Raw genomic sequence first — 22,877 nt, forward strand, 5'->3', positions numbered from 1 at the left:
TCCTGAGAACTAGAAGCAGTCATTTTTAATATACAAGCTTTTATTTAACTTGTCTTGTTAGTATGTATGAAGGTATGTTAGTTTAGTTAGTGTGGGTCAAATCATGGAAGCTAAATTTGACCCATTTCTTGATTTCCGATTGAGCTGAATTTTTGCATACGTATGTAAATTGGATGACAATGCAATATTATGATGACATGGAGCTGATCTGATGATGGAGACAGGAGGTGGCCATACGAACTCTGAGATAGAACAACGCAAACTAATTGTGTTGGGGTTGTTAGTGTGTCGATGAGATGTGTGTTGCCTGTGGATAGAAAAGTACAGTCAGCGATAAAAGCTTGCAACAAAAATGAAATTTCGCCTAAAACTTTTTTTTATATTTAAACTCTTACTTACTCTCCGAAAGCTCAAAATAGATTGTGAAACATGTACAACGATTTGCAAAATTGCTTGGTCACCTGAACGGAATTCGTTCATAAATTGTTTATCACCACATTGTAATCACGATCACTACTTACATTTGTGCGTCCTCTGGTGACTTTTTAAATGTGAACTTTGAGTGCACTTGTAATCACATAGGCTACACTGAAAAGGCTTCTCGCCAGTATGTGTCCTTTCATGATAACGTAAGCTTGTCCTATAACGGCACTTGTAGTCGCAATGACTACATTTGTACGGCTTTTCTCCTGTGTGTATTCTTATGTGACGTTGTAAGCCTGATTTCAGGCTGCATTTGTAATCACAGTGGCTACACTGAAAAGGCATCTTGCCAGTATGTGTCATTTCATGATATCGTAAGCTTGACCTATCTCTGCACTTGTAGTCGCAATGACTACATGTGTAAGGCTTTTCTCCAGTGTGTATCATCTGGTGTTTATTTAATTGTGATTTCTGTTTGAATTTGTAATCACAGTGGCTACACTGATAAGGCTTCCTGCCATTATGTGTCCTTTCGTGATTTTGTAAGCTTGACCTATCTCTGCACTTGTAGTCGCAATGACTACATGTGTAAGGCTTTTCTCCAGTGTGTATCATTATGTGTTTTTGTAAATGTGATTTCTTTTTGCATTTGTAATCACAGTGCTTACACTGAAAAGGCTTCTTGCCAGTATGTGTCATTACGTGATAACGTAAGCTTGTCTTATCACTGCACTTGTAGTCACAATGACTACATTTGTACGGCTTTTCACCTGTGTGTATTCTTTGGTGAACTCGTAAGTTTCCTTTCCAATTGCTCTTGAAGTCGCAGTTGCTACATTGAAATGGCTTTGCCCCAGTATGTATAATTATGTGTTTTTGGAAGTCTGATTTCTGACTGAATTTGTAATCACAGTAGCCACATTTTAAAAGCTTCTCTTCAGTATGTGTCATTTTGTGTATTCGTAAGGTTGAACGAGCCCTGCTCTTGTAGTCGCATTGACTGCATGTGTACGGCTTCTCTCCAGTGTGTATGTTCTGGTGTTCTAACAAGTTTGCTTTCGTCCTGCACCTGTAGTCGCAATCGCTACATTTGAATGGCTTGGCTCCAGTATGTATCATCAGGTGAACTCGTAAGCTTGATTTACGACTGAATTTACTATTACAATAGCTGCACGTAAAACGCTTCTCGCCAGTATGTGTCCGTTCGTGTCTTCGTAAATTAGAACTACTGCACTTGTAGTCGCAATGACTACATTCGTAAAGCTGTTTTTCAGTGAGCATTCTCTGGTGGCTCCGTTCGTGCGTCTTCTGGTGACGTCGCAGGTTTGATTCAACACTGCACTTGAAGTCACAGTTGCTACACTCAAAAGCTTCTCCAGCAATGTGTATTGTTTGGTGTTTATGGAAATCACTTTTACACGAACTCATGTAACTACAGTGACTACAATTGACATTATTATCCAAAGAATGACTCTTTACATGAGTCTCTAAAGTTTTCTTGGAACTTGTCGTATACTCACATTCAGCACACATGAAATTTGAAACACCATGTTCACTTTTCTCGTGTTCTATCACAAGCAATTCGGTTTGAAACGTAGAGCTACAAAAATCACAAGCAAATGATTTTGATCCGGTCGACAAGTGTGTGTTTTCTATGTGTTTTCTTAAAATAGTCTCGTTTCTGAAATAGTATGGTTTGTCTCCACTGTGAACTTCAGCGTCGTCGCGGAGGCGCTCGAGCACCACGGAACAAGCCATCGCGAGCTGTTCCGTGGTGCGCGCGGGCGGCGCTGCCGTCCGAACGGCGCGGGCGGCGCTGCCGTCCGAAGACACTGAAACACAAATTAACAAAACAATTTAAACAGATTACAACACATATAATTAATTTAACAACAATTTCGACTTTGTCCAGGATTGTCATCAAAATAAGGTGGTCGAGAGGATATGACTTCCGACTTTCAATCCGAAGGTCGCGGGCCAAATCCTGGCTCGTACCAATAAATTTTTGGTACTTATGTACGGAACATTTCTTCATATATTCCATACATCCTGATAAAATCTGCATACATCAGCGAAGAAATTCATAGGTGTACTTATGTGAAGTCTCCAACGCGCAGTGGGCCAACGTGGGGACTATAGCCCAAGCTCTCTCGCGCACGAGAGGAGGCCTGTGCCGTAGTATCGTGGTGTCGCAGTACTCACCCGACACACAGTCCTCGTCACTCGCCGCGTCCGACGACTCCGACTTGACTGCCCGCTCCTCCACTACAACAACAACTCTACTTCATGCGTGTCTTACATAACTATACAGTTATATTTAAAATGAAATAGTTTTAAATACTCGCATTTGCGATTGTGGATTACCGCGAGGTAGGTTAGGTTTTGGTATATTTCGAAAACAATAATGCTGCAGTCCTAAGAATTGGCTTAGTCGTCAAACGGAGGCCAGGTTGAGAATCCACTTTTCGATACAGCAAGTATGGCGACGTGGGTACTTTAGTCGGGGCTCATACTGTAAAGTAGATCCTAAGTTACGAAAAGTCCTATCACTATCTACGGATAGCCTGGACTGGAGTACGAGACCTACAAAAATCAAGAGATTTAGATACATTACACATAAATATTACAAATTCACAGAAGTACCTTTATTTCGAAGATTATTTATAATTATAACAACCAGACTGATATATCCCGGTATATTGGTAGATTGGTTCACCGATTGGGAAACCTTCCCAATGCTACAGTTTGTGTATTCTCTAATAATTGTAACACCGTTGCTATTCAAGTTGGTACTTACGCGACATCTCATCGCTTGTCTCATCTTCGTTCGATTCTGGCTTGATTATGAGCTCTTCATCTGAAACAAACATACTATTTGTGGCTTAATTGTGTCGACGACTCAGGGATCTCGCGTCCTCGCTCCGTTCCGGGTCGTGCCTAGTGCACCAGATCTCATAGTTCAGTGTGGCAACGCTACCAGTGTCGTGGGGGAGATTGAGCTAGCGGCTGTGGGCCTTGATACTACATTTAATCATATAACACTTAAGAAGAAGCGCTGGTGGCCTAGCGGTAAGAGCGTGCGACTTTCAATCCGGAGGTCGCGGGTTCGAACCCCGGCTCGTACCAATGAGTTTTTCGGAACTTATGTACGAAATATCATTTGATATTTGCCAGTCGCTTTTCGGTGAAGGAAAACATCGTGAGGAAACCGGACTAATCCCAATAAGGCCTAGTTTCCCCTCTGGGTTGGAAGGTCAGATGGCAGTCGCTTTCGTAAAAACTAGTGCCTACGTCAAATCATGGGATTAGTTGTCAAGCGGACCCCAGGCTCCCATGAGCCGTGGCAAAATGCCGGGATAACGCGAGGAAGAAGAAGAAGAAGAACACTTAAACACATTCATTGCCACCCAGCCAAACAAGACATCCGCGCCAGGGCCCTATTTCACCAACGTGACAAATGTCGCATTTGTCGACATCACTGTTACTGACGTCACAGGCCTCCATAGGCTACGGTAACCGCTTACCATCAGACGGGCGGTGTGGTTGTTTGCCACCAACATGTTAATTAAAAAAAACTCCACTATATCGCCAGTAAATAAGTATTTATTTTGCGAAGCTAATGACAATTGTCACAAGAAATACGACAATTGTCACGAAATTCCGACACAGAACTCATTTGCTGTCAAGAATTACCGAAAGTTCTTTGAAATCTTGTGACAATTGTCATCATTATCATCATAAACATCACAAGAGAAATACCTGTTTTTTGCCGATATAATAAAGTTGTTTTTTAATAATACAATGATGGTGACAAACAGGAATACGGCCCGCACGATGGTAAGCGATAACCGTAGCCCATGGATGCATGTGACGTCAGCAACAATGAGACTTGTCGAATTGTCGCACCTGTCACGTTGGTGAAATAGGGGCCAGGCCACAACAATTTTGTCATATAAAGCAGTAGTACCACGATCCCGACTATTGGGTCGTCCGGCCTGGGAACGAAATCTAAAAATACCCGATAGTCGGGTTTTCGGCATTGAATGTGTTTTGTACACATATTTAATTACACAAACGGGTCTACCGCAACTCAGCTGAAACGTTGGAATTTAAGGTAAAAATAATGAAAGTATATCGCGGTAGACCCGTTTGTGTAATTAAATATACATTTAATCAGTGATTGAGATGGATCAAGCAGTTAATAGTGGGACAGAATCATGACATTTGAATTTGATTACAGCTCAAGAGAGAAATCTGATATCACCATGAGTAATAATATCTTCGACAGCTATTATATAAGACAATTTATCGACGCGAATGTTGAAGGCGTATAGAGCGCCATAGTAAACAATATCTGAACAAACAGTCTGATTTCCAGCTAAAATGTATGAAACAGCAAAATTTTTTTCCGCGATTTCGGGGTTGGTACCATAGTAAAAGTTGCTCAGTATAATTCCAAAACTACCCTGGCAACGGGAATGCAGTTATTTTTTAGCCACCCTGTTATTCCACTTGAACTACTGACTTGTAGCTATGAAGCAGGTACTCACGCAACAGCGGCTCACCCTCGTCGGTCGCCCCGTCTCCGGCCGCCATGTTTAACCGGAGCACGTCATCTAGAGCAACAACACTATATTAAACCCCATGTTCTGCGCAGTAACCGGTACTGAGTGATTTTTTTACTGTCCAGAAAAAATAATAGTACTAGGTACAGACGGTTCACTCTCTAACAAAACGCGTCTATTACGACAGATATGACCGCAAGGTGGCGCAAGCGCGATCAAGCGTCCGTTCCGTAGCGGTGCGCGGCAACTACTACTGCTAGACACCGAAATTGGTGTGGACTGCATGTACTTGCAGTGACGTAATGAAATCGCGGAGTGAGCCACGCCGGGTAATAGTTGATTAAGACAAAGGAGATTACATATAGATGACGCAAATGCATCTACTTCGCGTGTCCGAACCCGGACCAAGCGTCTAGGTTGGCCGTCGCTATTGACATTCCACGCGCGCCAGTTGTGGCAGCCGGTCGTCCGTAAAAATTTAAAAAATGCCTCGTTGCGTGGTAATTAACTGCAACAGCCCAAAAATTGCAAGCACCCAAGGGCAAGGACATATTTCCTATCACAGGTAAGTAATTTTAAAATGATATTATGCGTAAATTCATTCTAAACAATTTTTTAAGTATTCCAGTGGCCTATTTTATAAAGCTACAAGTTACAATTTACAAGCGGAAGTCTCTTTCTAACCCTATGTGTTCGAACGAGACTTCCGCTTGTAAATTGTAACTTGTAGCTTTATAAAATAGGCCACTGGTTGTGATTCCAATAATATACCTGTGACGTTTATACAATAAAAGTGCAATGCGAACTACCTGCAAGTCGACATTCTGTTGTCAACTGTCATGGCGTACAGGCGGGTCGCGGAGCACACCTGACTGACCAACTGAGTTTTATTTATCACCTTGTAATACAACAGAACCTAGACGTCACAATGGCGACGAGGATAAAGAACGTAAGAAAAAACAAAAAAAATCGATGTAGTTGCTAAATAACCGACAAAAAGTTATCAGTTTGAAATTATTTCTTCAATATAAGGGAGGGAGACGAATGCCCAAATAGCACAGGTATGATGGACCCATTGTGGACTTAATTTATAGCTCTGAGCACATAAACATCTTTATAAGGTACACTTCTGGTATTTAAACTATATTTTGATCGAGAAAAGAACTATTTTTACGCTAATATTATTACTATAGGGCACATTTCAACGTCTTATTCAGTTTAAATACTATTTAATGCTTTTACCTTTCCAAAAAACGGGTCGGTGAACAGAAATTAAGCCAAATACAGTAAAATAAGTTATTATAAAATAGAAATAAAACTTTTATAGCGACTGTGTATTTAAGGAAGCGTGTAAAACTATAATTAAGTTATACGTATAATAAATAAACTGTCGCGCATATTGCTGTGTAGTGCTGAATATGTCTGTTCACCGGTAATTTACTACAGGTAACTAAGTATACCAACGTGGTGCTGTCTGCGTTAACGGTTGTTGAAACAATATCTGGGTGCGCTGTAGTTTATTATTAGCTCACAGATGTATCAAATTAACGACAAATGCTTAATAATAGTTCACATAATAGGGTTAACACTTTTAACCAGAAGTTATCTACCTAAATAAATAATAAGTGTACGCTTTATTTAGCGTCAGACTCAATAAAAATCAACAGATCATCTGCTATACAACATGGTGCTACTTAGCTTACGTGTGCTAGTTAGATATGCATTTAAATTATTTAACCAAATCAGCATAATATTATCTGGGTCTTGTTTCTATAATGCAAAAGGAAAAATAAGTAAACAAACTGATACTGTCGGTGAAATTTGTCGTAAAGCTTAAGCTTAATACGAGTATTCTCCAAAAATGGAATACTTTTATGGTTGTAAATGTTGTTGTGTTAATATTGCACTTACCCTCCTGGGGCCCAGCCATACAAGGAAAAAGTCTGAAATTTGCTATTGAAATTTGAATCTATAGTGTAGGATTCAGGGTTGATTTTGTTTTGTTTAAAATGGAACGAAGCAAAACAGATGCAACTCTGCTTCAATTAAACATTAGGTTGTGTCGCTAAGGAGCAAAATGTCATGGTTACGGCGACGGCGAACATTGAATCCTGAACGAAGCGAGGTATTAAAATGGAATACTGAGCGTAGTGAGGGATTCAAGTGTTAACGCCCAAAGTGAAAATAATTTTGCTACCATGTGACCCATACTGCTTTTCACATCACATAATATATGTATAAGGAAATAAAAAATAAAAATAAGTTAGATTAAAGAACCTAAAGTCTTAAGAGTTTAAACCTAAAGAGTCTTAAGAGTTTAAAGAGTGAAAAGAGTCTGAAAAGTCTAAAGAGTTAAAAGAGTAGAGTCTAAAGAGTCTAAAGAGTCTAAAGAGTCTAAAGAGTCTAAAGAGTCCAAAGTGTCTAAATAGTCTAAAGAGTCTAAATAGTCTAAAGAGTCTAAAGAGTCTAAATAGTCTAAAGAGTCTAAAGCGTTTAAAGAGTCTAAATAGTCTAAAGAGTCTAAAGAGTCTAAGGAGTAAATAGTCTAAAGAGCCTAAAGAGACTAAATAGTCTAAATAGTCTAGAGTCTAAAGAGTCTAAATAGTCTAAAGAGTCTAAAGAGTCTAAAGAGTCTAAAGAGTCTAAATAGTCTAAAGAGTCTAAAGCGTTTAAAGAGTCTAAATAGTCTAAAAAGTCTAAAGAGTCTAAAGAGTCTCAAGAGATTAAAGAGTAAAGAGTCTAAATAGTCTAAAAAGTAAAGTGTCTAAATAGTCTTAATAGTCTAAATAGTCTAAAGAGTCTTAAGGAGACTACAGAATCTAAGTTAGAGTCTAAAGATTGTAAGAGTTTAAATAGTCTAAAGAAGTCTAAGAGTCTTGAGAGTCTGAAGAATCTAGAGGCGTACATGTGTGCAGTAAACAGATTTTGTTGAAAATAATTATAATAAAAAAAACCATTTTCCGAATAAATGTAAAAAATTCTTCCACCGAACTTAGAAAGTACCTACTACAGCTGGTAGGACCGTGGGCCTTGGGAAGGTATGGCTATGCTTAATAATTCTGCTGCGCCAGCAATGATTGCGCGGTGATCGATTACATTTGGAAACTCATGAAATGCTTACCTTGTCCTCCTTAAATAAGTTCTTTATTTAATTATTTAAACGAGTTTTCAAATGCAAGTACCGCGGTTATGGGGGTGGGGCGGGGTTGCTGATGCCGACTATGGTGTATTTAAAATAACTAACTAGACATTGACACAACCTTGCCTATAAATATGAAAACTAGAAAAGTCGAGTTTCATAGGCTGAAAAGACAATGGTATTAATGTATAGTTTATGCAAGATACGAGTTCCGTATAAATAAATACCTACAATTGGAGTGAAGACTCCGTGAGTGGAACCTAAGTCCGAATAAGGAAATACCATTGGAGTGAAAACTCCGCGAGTGCTGCATGGGATATCGGCCCATGTAGTGCAAATGATAAGTTCTTCAGAATTAAAAATAAATATAGCTAAGGAAAAATTCCATAAAATTTAAATTGTTAGTAATATGTGACTATAATTAACGTTAAGGAGTGAAACTCAGGTTATTGTCACAAAGACTCGTTGAACTTTAATGTATGTCTTGGGGCCCAATCCTATGTATATGTGTCTACCTGTTCTGTTTGTTACACGTTAGGTTACTTCGATAACTCCGTACAGAAACTCGGTAGTTAGAAGGTACTTACCTAACGCACATTTTCCGTGCTTACTTACGGATAGTATTACAATAATGTCTTAATTGTCCGCTTTAGAATGTGCCTGAGTGTCGTGTGCCTGCTATCTGCGAGCACTCTTCCAAGTACGCACGTTTCAGAAGCTAGCGTAATGGGCATTTTTAAAGTTGCTGTCGACAAATTATAAGAATACTTTTCGCAAAAACAGAGTTTGTACGAACGATTCGTGTTTCGACTGATGCAACAAGAATTGTACTTTGGAAATTTCTAATCTAATCTATTCCTAATGATTCTAAATGTGATTTCAATGCGGAAAATTGAGCCTCCGCCGATCTAAAGGAAAATATTGAATCTAGGGGTTTCAGTTACAATAAACAAGTGATTATGGGAACAAATTTGATAAAATGTTAGGAGGCAACTGAAAGAGTTTTTGGGCAAACATAACAAACAGGTAGACAGGATTGCGATAATGGCGCCGCCTTCCCCCTAAAAGATAAAATGTGCCGGCATGTGATAAATGTGCCTACAAAGGCCAATTCAAAATGCAAAGTTGCACTAGGACTAAATGAGTACCGATAAAAGTCGACGGGCCGACTAAATTAAAGTCCAAAAATAAATAAATTACCTAAAGCCAATCAACTAATTTTAGTGCCAAAAGAACACAATAGTAATTCTATAAATTTACAATCAGGTCAAAGGTCAATTTAAGGTAAATAAATAGACGCTGGGTCCGTCACAATGCCACACATTGTGTAGGTATCTAAAGTAAATGCTGAAAAAAATACAAAGTACCAATCAGTGACGATGCGTGAAACCTTGCACTCCCACTGCGCTACTTTATATATGACTTGTTCCTAATAGTGAAAACATACACATACGAACATAGTAACCAAATCCGTAAAATGGACGGCCAAGCGATGGCGTCAATATCGGACAGTTACCCAGATAGAGATGAGTTTTAATTAAGTGTAATAAAAAGGCACGTTAGTGGGAAATTTATACTGTGTACGTATAAAAACGTAAGGACCAGACGTGATCTTGATTGCACCAAATTGCAGTTTGCCTAGTTGAGGTTGAAACTAACAAAATCAAACAAACCTTGTAAATTGAGGTTGCAGATCGAGCCTCTATATTTGCAAGAGTACATATATAATATATTATCAAAGAGTTATTTACTTAAGTCGTTGTTTAATTATCGTACAGGTACTAAGTACCAAGTATGAACTAAAACCCAAAATGGCGTAGGGTTTTATTAAAGCAACGGAATAATAATAAAGTAAATCTTCGAACAATGTAGTCGGTGAAACCGTGTTCATGGTAATGAAATTCCATTGGTTCCTTGTAAAATATACATAATTAGAGTTAAACAATATATGCCACCATCAAAATGAACATACACAGGTGCTAGTTTTGCTCTATAATAAATCTGTAAGTAATTGAACCTAAAAGAAGCAAAATGTCTATAAAAAAAATTATTAATGTGACTGTAACTGTAAAATTAAGGCTGTGTATATTGTAGTCAAGGGCTATTGTAGACTATAGTCAAGGCTAAAATCAACTTCCAATTGTAAGCAGGGATTAAAGTTGTTTTCATAACATAAATAATATCATTCATTGTATAAGTAACATTAAGTTGCTAGATTAACAGTACAGTCGATATACCATACTTGAATATAATTGAGGTCAATACTGTATTCAGCAAGTATTATAATTAAAAAACGGTAATAAAATAATGTATCTAATGCAATTTATAATAATAACGGTCAAATATGTAGGTACCTACATCATTTTACCCGAGTAATAGAAATCTATTTGTATAGATCATGGTTTGCGTAAATAACATACCAGTACACAAGTAAAACTAAATAGGTTGTGATATCTGGTATGACTTTTTACCTTACTTAACATTGGACCATTTACGTATATTATAAATTGCATTATATCTATATATTATACTATATTACCTATCAAACAGCCAAGTAAAACTGAGGAAATCAGTTGTTGCCAATAAATAATGTACATGTACGAGATGTTATTGGAAAGCGACCTGTATGTTACAATTTTATTGGAAATTAACGAAATAGGTATTAATTGTGTGAAACGTGTATATAGCTTGAACGCTAATGAAAATACCTAGAAAAGTGTAAGCATCCAAAGAAAATATGTATCAATTAAGGTTAAACTGGTAAGATATTTAAACCTCGAGTTATTATCAATTTGAATAAAAGAAAGCAGACTCGAAATTCAGAACTGAAAAAAGAAGAAGGAGAGAGACTGATATTGTAAAAGTAAAACCATAATTGTATTAAAACACTTTATTACGCTAAACAAGTACATAACAATAAGAGAATAGAATAAATGTGTACAAAGGCGAACTCATCCCTTTAAAGGATCTCTTCCAGCTGACCGCTAAGCAACTGAGAGAGATACTAGGAATAGTGTAAATATTCCAAGGTTATATTGTTAAAAAATGTTTATTGTTGAACTGTTGAGAAATGAATATATCCACACCTCGCCGAGTTTCTTCCGCCGGTTCTTCTCGGGTCTGAGGTTAACGCTGTTTTCCGAACCGGTGGTAGTATGTCGGAATTAGAATCTAAACTAACCTAGCAGTTATAAGATAAACAGATGTGAGATGACTGAACTATTGTTGCATGGCTAACGCATAAAATAAAATAAATAAATCATTATAAAAAGGAAGAGATGTGACGTTTATACAATAAAAGTGCAATGCGAACTACCTGCAAGTCGACATTCTGTTGTCAACTGTCATGGCGTACAGGCGGGTCGCGGAGCACACCTGACTGACCAACTGAGTTTTATTTATCACCTTGTAATACAACAGAACCTAGACGTCACAATACCTAAGTAACTATAGATTAACGTTACAAAATTATATTTACATTACATTGTGCGTTTGCTTTGAGCGTTTGATTTGACGTTGTGAGTTAAGAGACGATGAATATCGGAACTAGCGATACTGTCGCGCATCGGTTCGACCTCGTGGTACAGGCCGTTTATCAGTCGTCTGTCAAATTTAGCGAGTAGTTTTGTTCGTTCTACCGATCGCTTCTAATAAACGATTTTAATCGATATCGGACAGATGAATGATATTAACTATTATAAAATTTTTATTAGTAGTAATTGATCAAAAAAAATCATGTCCTAATTTTACACGACACTTTTAAAAACGAGGGTAATTTAAACATATACGATTACATGTTTATACGTTTAGTATGTTTATAAATTTATATTGTGTTAAAAAAGCTTTCATTATTTTTGTTTTCCACATGATCCAGTCATAGATTTTGAAAATACCAGTTTCATTGAAGGGAAAAGTTGGGAAGAAGATCATTCGTCTGTTTTTATCATTCGTCTGTCTTTATCATTTGGCTGGCAGAAAATCGATGTCATTCATGACAATCGATTTGTGATTTTTGGCGTGGTTAGAGGGGGAGCGGGGAGTGAGCAAGCGAGACCGCAGATATAAAATCTTTGAGTATGAGGAAGGCAGTTAAATCGTAGCAGGGCAGAGGGGCATCGGTGTCTTTGAATCGGTTAGGATTTCCCATCACTAATTTGCGGCTGTGACGTCACAGTAGGTGGTAAAAAGTCGGCACGCTTGGTTTCAATACAAATCGTGATATTTGCTTCATCTATGGTATATTTAAGTCTGTGTTAATAGTACACTTTTTATGTACATATAAGTAATTAATTTTCCTCTCACATTCATTACTGTTCGTATACAAATGATAACATTAAAAATTTTACATTTGTTTCTATGTTATCCCAATGACCATTTATTTTAAGTAACTTCACTGGGTGATATAATGTGAAGTTAGCCAGCTGCTGCCTTCAACCAGTCATTGAAACTAATTTCTCATGCGACATCTCTTAGACATTAGACAATAATATGTCTGATACTAGCAACATCAGTTGTGGTAACTTCTACTCACCAGCTTATTAAAAAATAATAATGACTATTTCTATCAGTAGAGTATACAGACCTGATACAGGCTCACTGGTCCCATCTCCGTCCTGCATCTCAGGATCCTCAACTGCAGATTCTTCCTCTAGAGCAAACAAACACAACACAAATCACATCATCTTCCTGTTATAGTTATGCTCACACAGCAATTGTAAAGAAGTCTAACAACCAATTAAATTACTTTCTATCAAAATATTTTAATTTATGTCATTTCAAGTAGACACACTACTATTTAAAGCAAGCCCTGGGCACCTCCAGTGCTTGTATTGAATAGTGCTTTGCTTATTTTTTCCTTTGTACATCAGCAGCAGAAATTGCTAAGCGGGTGAGGTGTTCAAAATTAACTTGACACAAAAGTGTGTCGAGCTTGATGGTCGCACCATACACACACCAGCTAAGGGTTGATCGCCCACTGCACGATAGATGGTGTTATTAGACTTCTTTAACATTATAAACCTAATTAAGATTTTGAACACCAGGCCCGCTTAGCAACTTCTGCTGCTGACTGTATGTGACATTTAATTTGGTTTATAATTTTAAAGAAGTCCCATAAATCTATCTAGCGGGCAGTGGGCAGTCAACACTTAGCTTGTGTGTGTGTGTGTGTGTGTGTGTGTGTGTGTGTGTGTGTGTGTGTGTGTGTGTGTGTGTGTATGGTGCAACCAAAGAGAATATAATCACTACCATCAAGCACTGTAGATTAAAGTGTGATTGTAATATTTTTATTCATTTTCTTCTGTACAAAATTCAAATAAAATTACTAAACTTCACTAATAGTTTCCCTAGTGGTGGTTCCCTACCTTTTACACGGCTCGCTCCCTGCAGCCGCGCCCGTAGCTCCGCCTGGCTGCACTGCACTTGCAGCTTGAAGTCGCTCGCGTCTCGCAGGCGGCCCACGCACGCCGAGCAGATGCCGCACGAGCCCGAGCCGCCCACCACCAGCTGCAAGTTAAGTTATACAAACAAAAACATTTAAGTTTTAACATTTGATGGTTTATGTAGATGACTCAATAACTGGATTGCCGTTAGCTTACCTGTATATCGAAGCTCTCTTTGATCATGTCGGCATATATCTCCGTTTTGCCTAGATGTGTGTACGGCGTCGTCAGGTCCTTGTCCGGAGCACACCGCAGGCAGCAGTGACACGCGCGCGTCACGTCCATCACGGCAACCGTGCGGTGCGCAAGAATGACAAATACCACAACAATACGAGCGTACAGTGCTAATATTATAATAGAGAGATAGCAGATAATTATAGAAGTACAGATAATTAGCAAGAAAAAACAGCGTATGAGCCGTGTATGAACGTACTCCCATGACACTTGACAGTGACAGCCAAGACTCAGGGTACGTTCAGAAAAAGTATTAAGTTTAAGCTATAACAGACGGCCGTACCAGAGGGTCTACTGCGAACCACGTTCGATGCGTTGCCTCCCTGTCACACTTACGTACGAATTTACAAGTGCGACAGAAAGGCAACACGTCGAACGTGGTTCGCGGTAGACCCTGAGACCGCGAAATTGGTCCGAAGTATTTTCGATCGTGTGGTATATAGATTAATAAATAGTTAAAGCTGGCCCGGACGGAATCATCAAATCGACCGATATGATCAGGGTACGTAGCCAACGTGCAATCGTTAACAATTAACCTTAAGTTAACAATTAATTAGGCAATTAGCTAAGTCTACCCATCTATGTTTTGAGGGAGTTCCCTCTGCCAACAAACTGCCCTGCAGTTTGGCAGAAGAAGAAATCTGTAAAATAGGGTTTATTTCACCTGAATAAATGATTTTTTTTTTCGTTAACGCACCATAGCTAATGAAACGCAACTGTTACTGTATGATAGAGAGAAGAATAAAGAATGATAGAGAAAGATGACTAGGATAAGCAACAGAGCATAAACAATTGGCACGTTGGCTACGCGGCCAGAAAAAAAGTAGGCGTCAAGCCCATACACATGTATCCATTTGTGTTATTCAAACGCCCTTTTAATGCGCGTTGAAAAAGCTCTCGTACGAATGGGGCCTCAATCTCATCCAACTGGACTAGCCTTTAACTATTTATTAATATATTTACCACACGATCGAACAGGCTTCGGACTAAGTTCGCGGTCAGGTACGTCCGTCCGTTTTAGCTTTTAGACTTATTACTTTTTCTGAACGTACCCTGCGTCTCCGCTATGTCACTGTCAAATGTTAACTGTCAGTGTCATGGGACTACGCTACACGGCTCATACGATACGCTGTTTTTTCTTGTTAATTATCTGCTATTTCTCTAATATAATATAATATATCACATTGTACGTACACTCGTATTGTTGTGGTATTTGTTTTAAGTCCATTAGAGTATTCTCGCGCACCGCACGGCTGCTGTGATGGACGTGACGCGCGCGTGTCGCTGCTGCCTGCGGTGTGCTCCGGACAAGGACCTGACGACGCCGTACACACATCTCGGCAAAACGGAGATATATGCCGACATTATCAAAGAGAGCTTTGATATACATGTAAGCAAAAGACTATCTAGTTATTGAAACATCTATATAAACCCAAAATTGTGAAAACTCGGATTTTTTTGTTTGAATAACTTGCAGCTGGTACTAGGCGGCTCGGGCTCGTGCGGCATCTGCTCGGCGTGCGTGGGCCGCCTGCGAGACGCGAGCGACTTTAAGCTGCAAGTGCAGCGCAGCCAGGCGGAGCTGCAGGCACTGCTTGTTAAAGGTTGGCTTTAACAACTAATTTTAATTATCTGTGTCTAATGTGTGTGTGTAATCTTCATATGTGTTTGGTGTGTCAAGAAAATAATGAACTAAATTAAAATTTTATTTAGAAAATCACAATAAATATTATATGGATTACTGATATTTGCTACATCAGTAATTTTGCTTCAGATTAAGAATATTTTTAGGGTTCCAATTATTACAAACCCACATTACCTATAGGTAGGTGTAGGTTTAGTAAGGATGACAAATGTATGGAAGTGCATGCACTTTAGTCTCAGGCGACGCCGCTTGGTATGATTGTTCCTTAGGTCAAACAAAGTTGATCTGGCCCAGTAGCCAAGAGATCGTACCATGCAGTCCCCCTAAAAAGGGGGGGTGAACGGGTCAGCTCCCCAGGTCCAATCTATGCTATATTCCTTCCCAGTCTTAGCAACTAGGGCAAGTTATATATCAGTTTCGTGTAATTAAGGAACGAGGAATTCATTTTTGAAATAATTACTATACCTTCTCATACAAAAAAAAAATATTTGTACAAAAAATGAAAATGTTATGTAATTTTTTGTGACTTCTTTGGATGTTACAATCACAGTGTGGCGATTTGCACTAAATTAAAATATGGACGATGTAGCCCATGTATTCTTTATTCTGGAAAATATCACTTTAAAGTAGGCATTCATACATTTTTTCGTAATAAAAATATAATTTATAGCGCGAGGCGGTAACGATTTCCATACAAATGGAACTATGCCCAAAGTCAAAGTTTAAAAATGTTTACTAAAACACTGAATTTGGGATTTTAAAAGTTTAAATATAATGTTTTAATATTTTTTGATTATGATATTTTGCTTGCCCTAGTTGCTAAGACTAGGAAGGAATATAGCATTGATTGGACTTGGGTTGCCGACCCTTTCACCCTCCCTTTTTGGGGGGTATGCATGGTACGATCTCCTGGCTACTGGGCCAGATCAACTTTGTTTGACCTAAGGAACAATCGTGCCAAGCGGCATCGCCTGAGACTAAAGTGCATGCTAAATGACCTTACTCAACCTACTATTACCAAACTGTCTGTCGCAGACTCTCAGGAACTAGAAGGTAGACAGTTAAAACTCTCTTAGTTTGTTTCTATTTTTAAATAACATTTCTTGGGTATCGTCTTGGGTCACCCCATTCGTTTTATGCCAAGTTCTTAAATTAGTCCTATTCTACTTTCGTCACCCATTCTACATTCGTCACTATCGTCGGTGGTCTTTCTCATCTCGGTCATATTTGTTGTTTGACTTTTTCTTATTCCGCTCATTCCGGTATTCATCATTATCTTCTTAGGCCATGTTCGATCTTAGTCTTTTTTTCGTCAATTTTTTTTCGCCACGTTCGTTGTCGGTCCTATTCGGTTATTGACAAGTTCTTAATTTGTCTTATTCTGTATTCTATCATATTCTTCATTCGTCACTTTCGCTGGTAGTCTTTGTCACTTTGACCATATTTATTGATTGTCTTTTTAATTTTTCTTATTTTTATTTAAAAATTACACATGTGTTTAATTAGTGCTTTAATAAGGTACACATTTCGTCCTGGGAGGTCAACGTAAAGCATATGATTTTAGACAAAATGTACCCAATCCTCTGGAGTAACAATAACGATTTCGGACAAATACAACAAGAAAATTTTCTTAAAAATGCAATGAAATGTCGTCGCTACGAGCGTTATAACAGGCTTCGAAGTATCATGTTTCGGGGGAGCAACTCGAGAGAACTGTTAAGGAATTTCATACAAAATTGAAGGCCTAGGCCGAGAAATAATTTATTTTTATTTCCATTTCACAAATATTTGTGACACAGCATCGTGGCATTCAGACATTTCGTCAATTAATATTTTAAGTAATAAGATCCTTGTTTATGGAAACAAAACAAGACGAAGAGTGAATGGGACGAATATCGAACGGGATCAATATTGTACGGGACAAATGCGTGACGAAAGCAGAATAGGACTAATTTAAGAACTTGACATAAAATGAATGGGACGACCCAAGAGACGATACCATTTCTTGTGTTGTTCAGCAGAGTTTGCGGTCAAACATGAGCAGGTTGATGACGGCGCGGATGATGATTCTGTGTTCAATGTGTTATGTAAGTACTTGTCTGTTGACATAATTTTAATATACAGTTTAAGAATATTTTGTAGGGTTCCCATTATTACAAACCCACATTACCTATTACCAAACTGTCTGTCAGCAGACTCTCAGGAACTAGAAGGTAGACAGTTAAAATTCTCTTAGTTTGTTTCTATTTTTAAATAACATTTCTTGTGTTGTTCAGTGGAGTCTGCGGTCAAACCTGAGCTGGCTGATGATGGTGTGGATGATGATTCTGTGTTCAATGTGTTATGTAAGTAATTATGTGAAGCTATACTGTCTTTTAACTCTTTTATGTAACATACGAGCACAAAATGCTGTGTCTTACAGCTACATGTTATTACTATTTTTATATTAATATAGGCCGGTAGCTTGAACATGTCATGCTCGCTTAAAAGTCTGCTTACGGTGGCGTCGTTGATCGGGTCGCCACTTTCCCGAATGAAGGTTGAGGGAGGCCATGGCTGAGATACGCGTCATACTCGTGAACGGGGAGACAGGTCTGTTTAAGCTAACACGAGCTATTATACCTAGTTACTTTATTTTTGAGTTTAATTACAGTGAGACGCCTCATTCTGCTCTCGTATGTTTCTTTTCTCTGATGAATGTGTTAATTATAAAGGATTTTGACTCTTGGAGACCCTATATACATCTCTAAGGATAATTTGATAAAGTATAGTATTTATTTATTTATTTATTTAAACTTTATTGCACAAAAGAAAACTTATCGTACAAAAGGCGGACTTAATGCCAAAAGCATTCTCTACCAGTCAACCTTAAGGCAAAGCAGAGAGATTGTGGGCGGTGCAACTGCTACTACTACTAACAAAATTTAATATAAGGACGCAACGCTAATTTAAAGAATTTTAACATACATACGCAAGTACATCAAAATATACACGATACATATAATATAAATATACATATAATAAAAATATAAATATACATATATATATATATATATATATATATATATATATATATATATATATATATATATATATATATATATATATATATATATATATATATATATATATATATATATATATATATCTAACATTAAATATATACAATAAAATATATAACTTATATAACTAAAACTAGGAATCCTTCATTCTACCAGCAAAGAAAGCACGTAACGATTTCTTAAAAGCGAACTTGTTTGGGGCATTTTTAATACTAAGGGGGAGTCGGTTCCAAAGGCGCGCTGCCTGCACGCAGAACGAATCTGACATAAAGCCAGTGCGATGTGGAGGGATGGATAAGGACATATTGCCAGAAGAGCGAAGCTGACGGTTGCGAGAAACGCCGTAGTATTGAAAGAGGGACCTGAGGTATACAGGAGAGTGTGGATCGTTGAGGACAGAGTATAGATAGTATCTTATAGTTCTGACACCTAGAGACATTAACATCTCTAAATGTTATAGCCTTTTTTTGTGGTCTGGTGGACTGGTCTGTTTAAGCTAACACAAGCTATTATACTTAGTAACTTTATTTTTATTAATTAATTACAGTGAGACGCCTCATTCTGCTCTCGTATGTTTCTTTTCTCTTAATGAATGTATTAATTATACAGGATATTGACTCTTGGAGACCCTATACATCTCTAAGGATAACTTGATAAACTATATAATCTTATAGTTCTGACACCTAGAGACATTTACACCTCTAAATATTATAGTTTTTTTTTGTGTTTTGTATCTGTATTTTGTATGTAATTCGACATTAAGAGGCCATATACATCTCTTAGTAATTGTAATACGTTAGATTGAATTGTTAGTTTTATTTTATAAAATTGCTGATGTTATTATTTTTGCTTGTATGTAAATTCAATGTTGACGTGTAAAAGTGCCCTTGTGGCCTATTTGCTGAATAAATGTTGATGTTTGATGTGTTTTTGTATCTGTATTTTTTTATATTATTATTATAGTTATTTTTATGTAGTTTGACATGAAGAGACCACACACATCTCTAAGTAATTGTAATACGTTAGTTTGAATTGGTAGTTGCAGTTGTATTTTATAAAATTGTTGATGTATTGTTATTATTTTTGCTTGTAGTATATAAATTCAATGTTGACGTGTAAAAGTGCCCTTGTGGCCTATTTGCTGAATAAATGTTGAAGTTTGAAGTTTGTCGGTTGACATCATTTTAATATATAACTATAAATACAATACTGTTGCCTTTATAACTGCAATGCAAGGGCAAAAGGACCCACATAAATATAGAAGTCGGTTCTTAGTTTGTTTTGATTCACTATGGTTTTCAGTTTTATTCATTCAATATTTTTTTTTTTATCATTTATTTACATACAATATATATACAGTGGTACCTACTAAACGAAATTAATAACTAGCTTAAATCTAAAATAGGCCCTTGAGGCATTGTACCAAGGATGCTGGCGGCATTTCCTCGCTGTATCGCAATGCTGATACGTTGTGCGAGGTAGCCGCCAGCTCTTCGGTCACCAGTTACGTCAACCAGACGCTTCGCGATTTCTGCGAACAACTTATGCGCGCTGGGACCCCATGGACCTAGAGTTTCAACACCAAATGGTACAAAATGGTACTCTCTGCCGAGGCTCTTATATTTGTTACGTTTTAGAATTTCGGCGCTTTCCGCCGCTCCGCCCGCTTTTACAGTAGTCCGTATATTATTTAAGTTGAACTGCACGATGTGTGGTGACCTGACTCTTCGTGAATGCTTCATAAAGCGGTGTTTGTTCTGATGTTTATATAACTAAGTCTTGCTTCAGATGAGGAGCCCGTACTGGTGGATCAGCCGAAGGTCGGCGAGGAGAAGAGCAAGGAACTCATGGGTGAGTTCATATCTTGATACATCTACTATATATATCATATTGTAAGGGTAAAAGTTGTACAAACATGTACCTACTTATTTACTACATAGGTAGCAAATATTTCTGTGTGCATAATTACGATGTCAAAAAAGGGAAATAAGTAATAATTGCTAATATTTTTCCCTTGGACACTTCATTTATTTTATTCAGTATTTGTGTTGCTGTTTAGAAATAAACAATTTATTTCTTTCATACCAAACATTTGTAGTACACAAAAATATTCTTTTAAATATTTTATTGAGTACATGTAACACTTCTCCTTGTTATTGTTCCAGATGTAGACCCCCTCGTCAAGTCGGAGACGGATGATGCGATGAGTGACGGCGGCTCGTCAGCGGCGGGTTAGTGTATATAGTTATATACGTATACGATGTATATAACTTGAATAGGAAAGGCGTAATTCGTTACATATATCCTCACAAATGTGGTTTTAGAGAAAAAAAGCTAATTTACCGATATTTTTCTATCGAGGTAAATGCATTGCTTAATATTTGTGTTTCAGTGTGTTTGGACGGCAGCGCCGCGCGCGCCAGGGAACACCGAGCGATGGCTTGTGTCGTGGTGCTCGAGCGCCTCCGCGGCGACGTGACTCTTCACAATGAAGCCAACCCATACGGCTGCGAACACTGTGGCAAACATTTCGGAAACAAGATTTTTTTAAGAAAACACATAGAAAACACACACTTGTCCACCGGGCCAACAGCATTTGCTTGTGATTTTTGTAGTTCTACTTTTCAAACCAAATTTCTTGTAATCGAACACGTGAAAAGCGAACACGGTGTTACAAATTTCATGTGTGCTGAATGTGAGTATACAACAAGTTCTAAGAAAGGTTTGGTGACTCATTTAAAGAGTCACTCAGTTAAGAATAATTTTAATTGTAGTCACTGTAGTTACACGAGTTCGTGTAAAAGTGATTTATACAAACACCAAACAATACACATGGCTGGAAAACCTTTTAGGTGTAGCGACTGTGATTTCAAATGCAATCAGAAATCATATTTACGAAGACACCGGATGATACACACTGGGGCAAAGCCATATAAATGTAGTAATTGCGTATACAAGTGTAGTCGGAAGGAAAGATTGCTAACACACCAGAGGATACACACCAGAGAGAAGCCTTACAAATGTAGTAATTGCGACTACAAGTGCAGTGATAGGTCAGGCTTAAGAAATCACAAAACGACACATACTGGCGAGAAGCCTTTTCAGTGTAGCCACTGTGAATACAAATGCAGTCGGAAATCCCTTTTAAAATTACACCTGATGATACATACTGGGGCTAAGCCATTCAAATGTAGCTATTGCGACTATAGGTGTAGGCAGAAAGCAAACTTGTTTGTACACCAGAACATACATACCGGAGAGAAGCCGTACAAATGTAGTGATTGCGATTACAAGTGCAGGACTAGTTCTAAGTTACAAATACACAAAAGGACACACACTGGTGAGAAACCTTTCACATGTATTCATTGTGATTACAAATTCAGTGATAAATCCAACCTACGACGTCATCAGAAGACACATACTGGGACGAAGCCTAAAAAGTAATAATTGCAACTAACAAGAGCAGCCTGAAACAGCACCTGCGAAGACACCTAAAATATAATGGAGGACCGCATCTCCATATAAACGTAGTTGTATGTAGTAGTAGTAGTATTTCTCTCTGGATATTGCGGTGCCAACTGCGGCTTGAGACGACGGTGTTAGAAAATATGAATAAGTTGTTTATATTTAATTTTTATTGCAAGAATTATTTTAAATTATACATATCCTAAATTAAAAAAAGTGCTATTTTATTCTACACTTAAGTCGTCTCCTTACCATTCTTATACTCACTGATGTATGGTGCCGCGGCACCCTCTCTATCGACCCTCTAGGGTTGTCACGTCGGCCACAAGTCGTCGTCAAGCGACGCTACAGAGTGGATTGAAGTACTGCCAGTGGGGCGACACTCCTCCATTCGGGCATTCTCGGCTTAGCATTGCTCCGAGCAATTGTTAGGGTTGACACAACTTGTCGCCCCTTTGCGTGCACGAGCACAGATAATGGCTTGAATTTTGACAACCCTGAATACCCGAAAGGGATAGTACCATACATAAGAAGAGTCAGCATGATTCGTCCCTGAATCGCTGTCAAACTTCGGTTTTGCAGGAAGTGTCCTTCCTGTACGGTAGTACTATTATTTATTCCGTGGTACTGCGACGCACTCACACCTATATACTACTCATAAAATTCGCACACAGTGATCGTGAAAAGGTGTTTAAAATCCAAAAGCGCGCCGTTCGAATAATTGCTAACAAACCGCACGATCATCCCGCTCGGAGCCTATTCAAAGAGCTGAAAATACTTACCCTACCTAGCGTATTCATTCTTGAAGCCTGCCTACACGTCCGGTAAAACCTCAGGTCGTATCCATTTCGCGCCCAGCACCATGGCCCCGGCAGGAGCACGCGCGGCCAGCACCTTCTAGTC

At 38.2% G+C, this 22,877-nt stretch overlaps 2 protein-coding genes across 2 annotated transcripts; one reads left to right on the forward strand and one right to left on the reverse strand.

Moving 5' to 3' along the window:
• Nucleotides 1–477: 477 nt before the first annotated feature.
• On the reverse strand, nucleotides 478–3,293 carry LOC134800617 (zinc finger protein OZF-like). The gene is made up of 4 exons (XM_063773102.1): nucleotides 3,221–3,293; nucleotides 2,626–2,688; nucleotides 2,137–2,255; nucleotides 478–1,731 (listed from the first exon to the last, which is right to left on the reverse strand). The coding sequence occupies exons 1-4, from the start codon at nucleotides 3,291–3,293 to the stop codon at nucleotides 514–516; spliced, it is 1,473 nt and encodes a 490-aa protein (XP_063629172.1). The 3' UTR covers nucleotides 478–513.
• Nucleotides 3,294–17,422: 14,129 nt separating this feature from the next.
• LOC134800664 (zinc finger protein OZF-like) lies at nucleotides 17,423–22,151 on the forward strand. The gene is made up of 5 exons (XM_063773146.1): nucleotides 17,423–17,534; nucleotides 17,724–17,792; nucleotides 20,298–20,360; nucleotides 20,675–20,740; nucleotides 20,902–22,151. Exons 1-5 carry the CDS (start codon nucleotides 17,423–17,425, stop codon nucleotides 21,951–21,953), a joined length of 1,362 nt encoding a protein of 453 aa, XP_063629216.1. The 3' UTR covers nucleotides 21,954–22,151.
• Nucleotides 22,152–22,877: the final 726 nt, after the last annotated feature.

The sequence above is a fragment of the Cydia splendana genome, chromosome 20 (genome assembly GCF_910591565.1).
Source record: "Cydia splendana chromosome 20, ilCydSple1.2, whole genome shotgun sequence".
NCBI classification, from domain to species: domain Eukaryota; kingdom Metazoa; phylum Arthropoda; class Insecta; order Lepidoptera; family Tortricidae; genus Cydia; species Cydia splendana.

Excerpts from the sequence above, each read along its gene's own strand:
- LOC134800617 (XM_063773102.1), bottom strand. The coding sequence starts at position 3,293 with ATGTTTGTTTCAGATGAAGAGCTCATAATCAAGCCAGAATCGAACGAA. Across the intron at positions 2,689-3,220 it reads GACAAGCGATGAGATGTCGC|TGGAGGAGCGGGCAGTCAAG; the intron begins GTAAGTACCAAC and ends TTGTTGTTGTAG. Across the intron at positions 2,256-2,625 it reads TGACGAGGACTGTGTGTCGG|TGTCTTCGGACGGCAGCGCC; the intron begins GTGAGTACTGCG and ends TTTGTGTTTCAG.
- LOC134800664 (XM_063773146.1), top strand. The coding sequence starts at position 17,423 with ATGGGACGACCCAAGAGACGATACCATTTCTTGTGTTGTTCAGCAGAG. Across the intron at positions 17,535-17,723 it reads TTCTGTGTTCAATGTGTTAT|TGGAGTCTGCGGTCAAACCT; the intron begins GTAAGTACTTGT and ends TGTGTTGTTCAG. Across the intron at positions 20,741-20,901 it reads CGGCGGCTCGTCAGCGGCGG|TGTGTTTGGACGGCAGCGCC; the intron begins GTTAGTGTATAT and ends TTTGTGTTTCAG.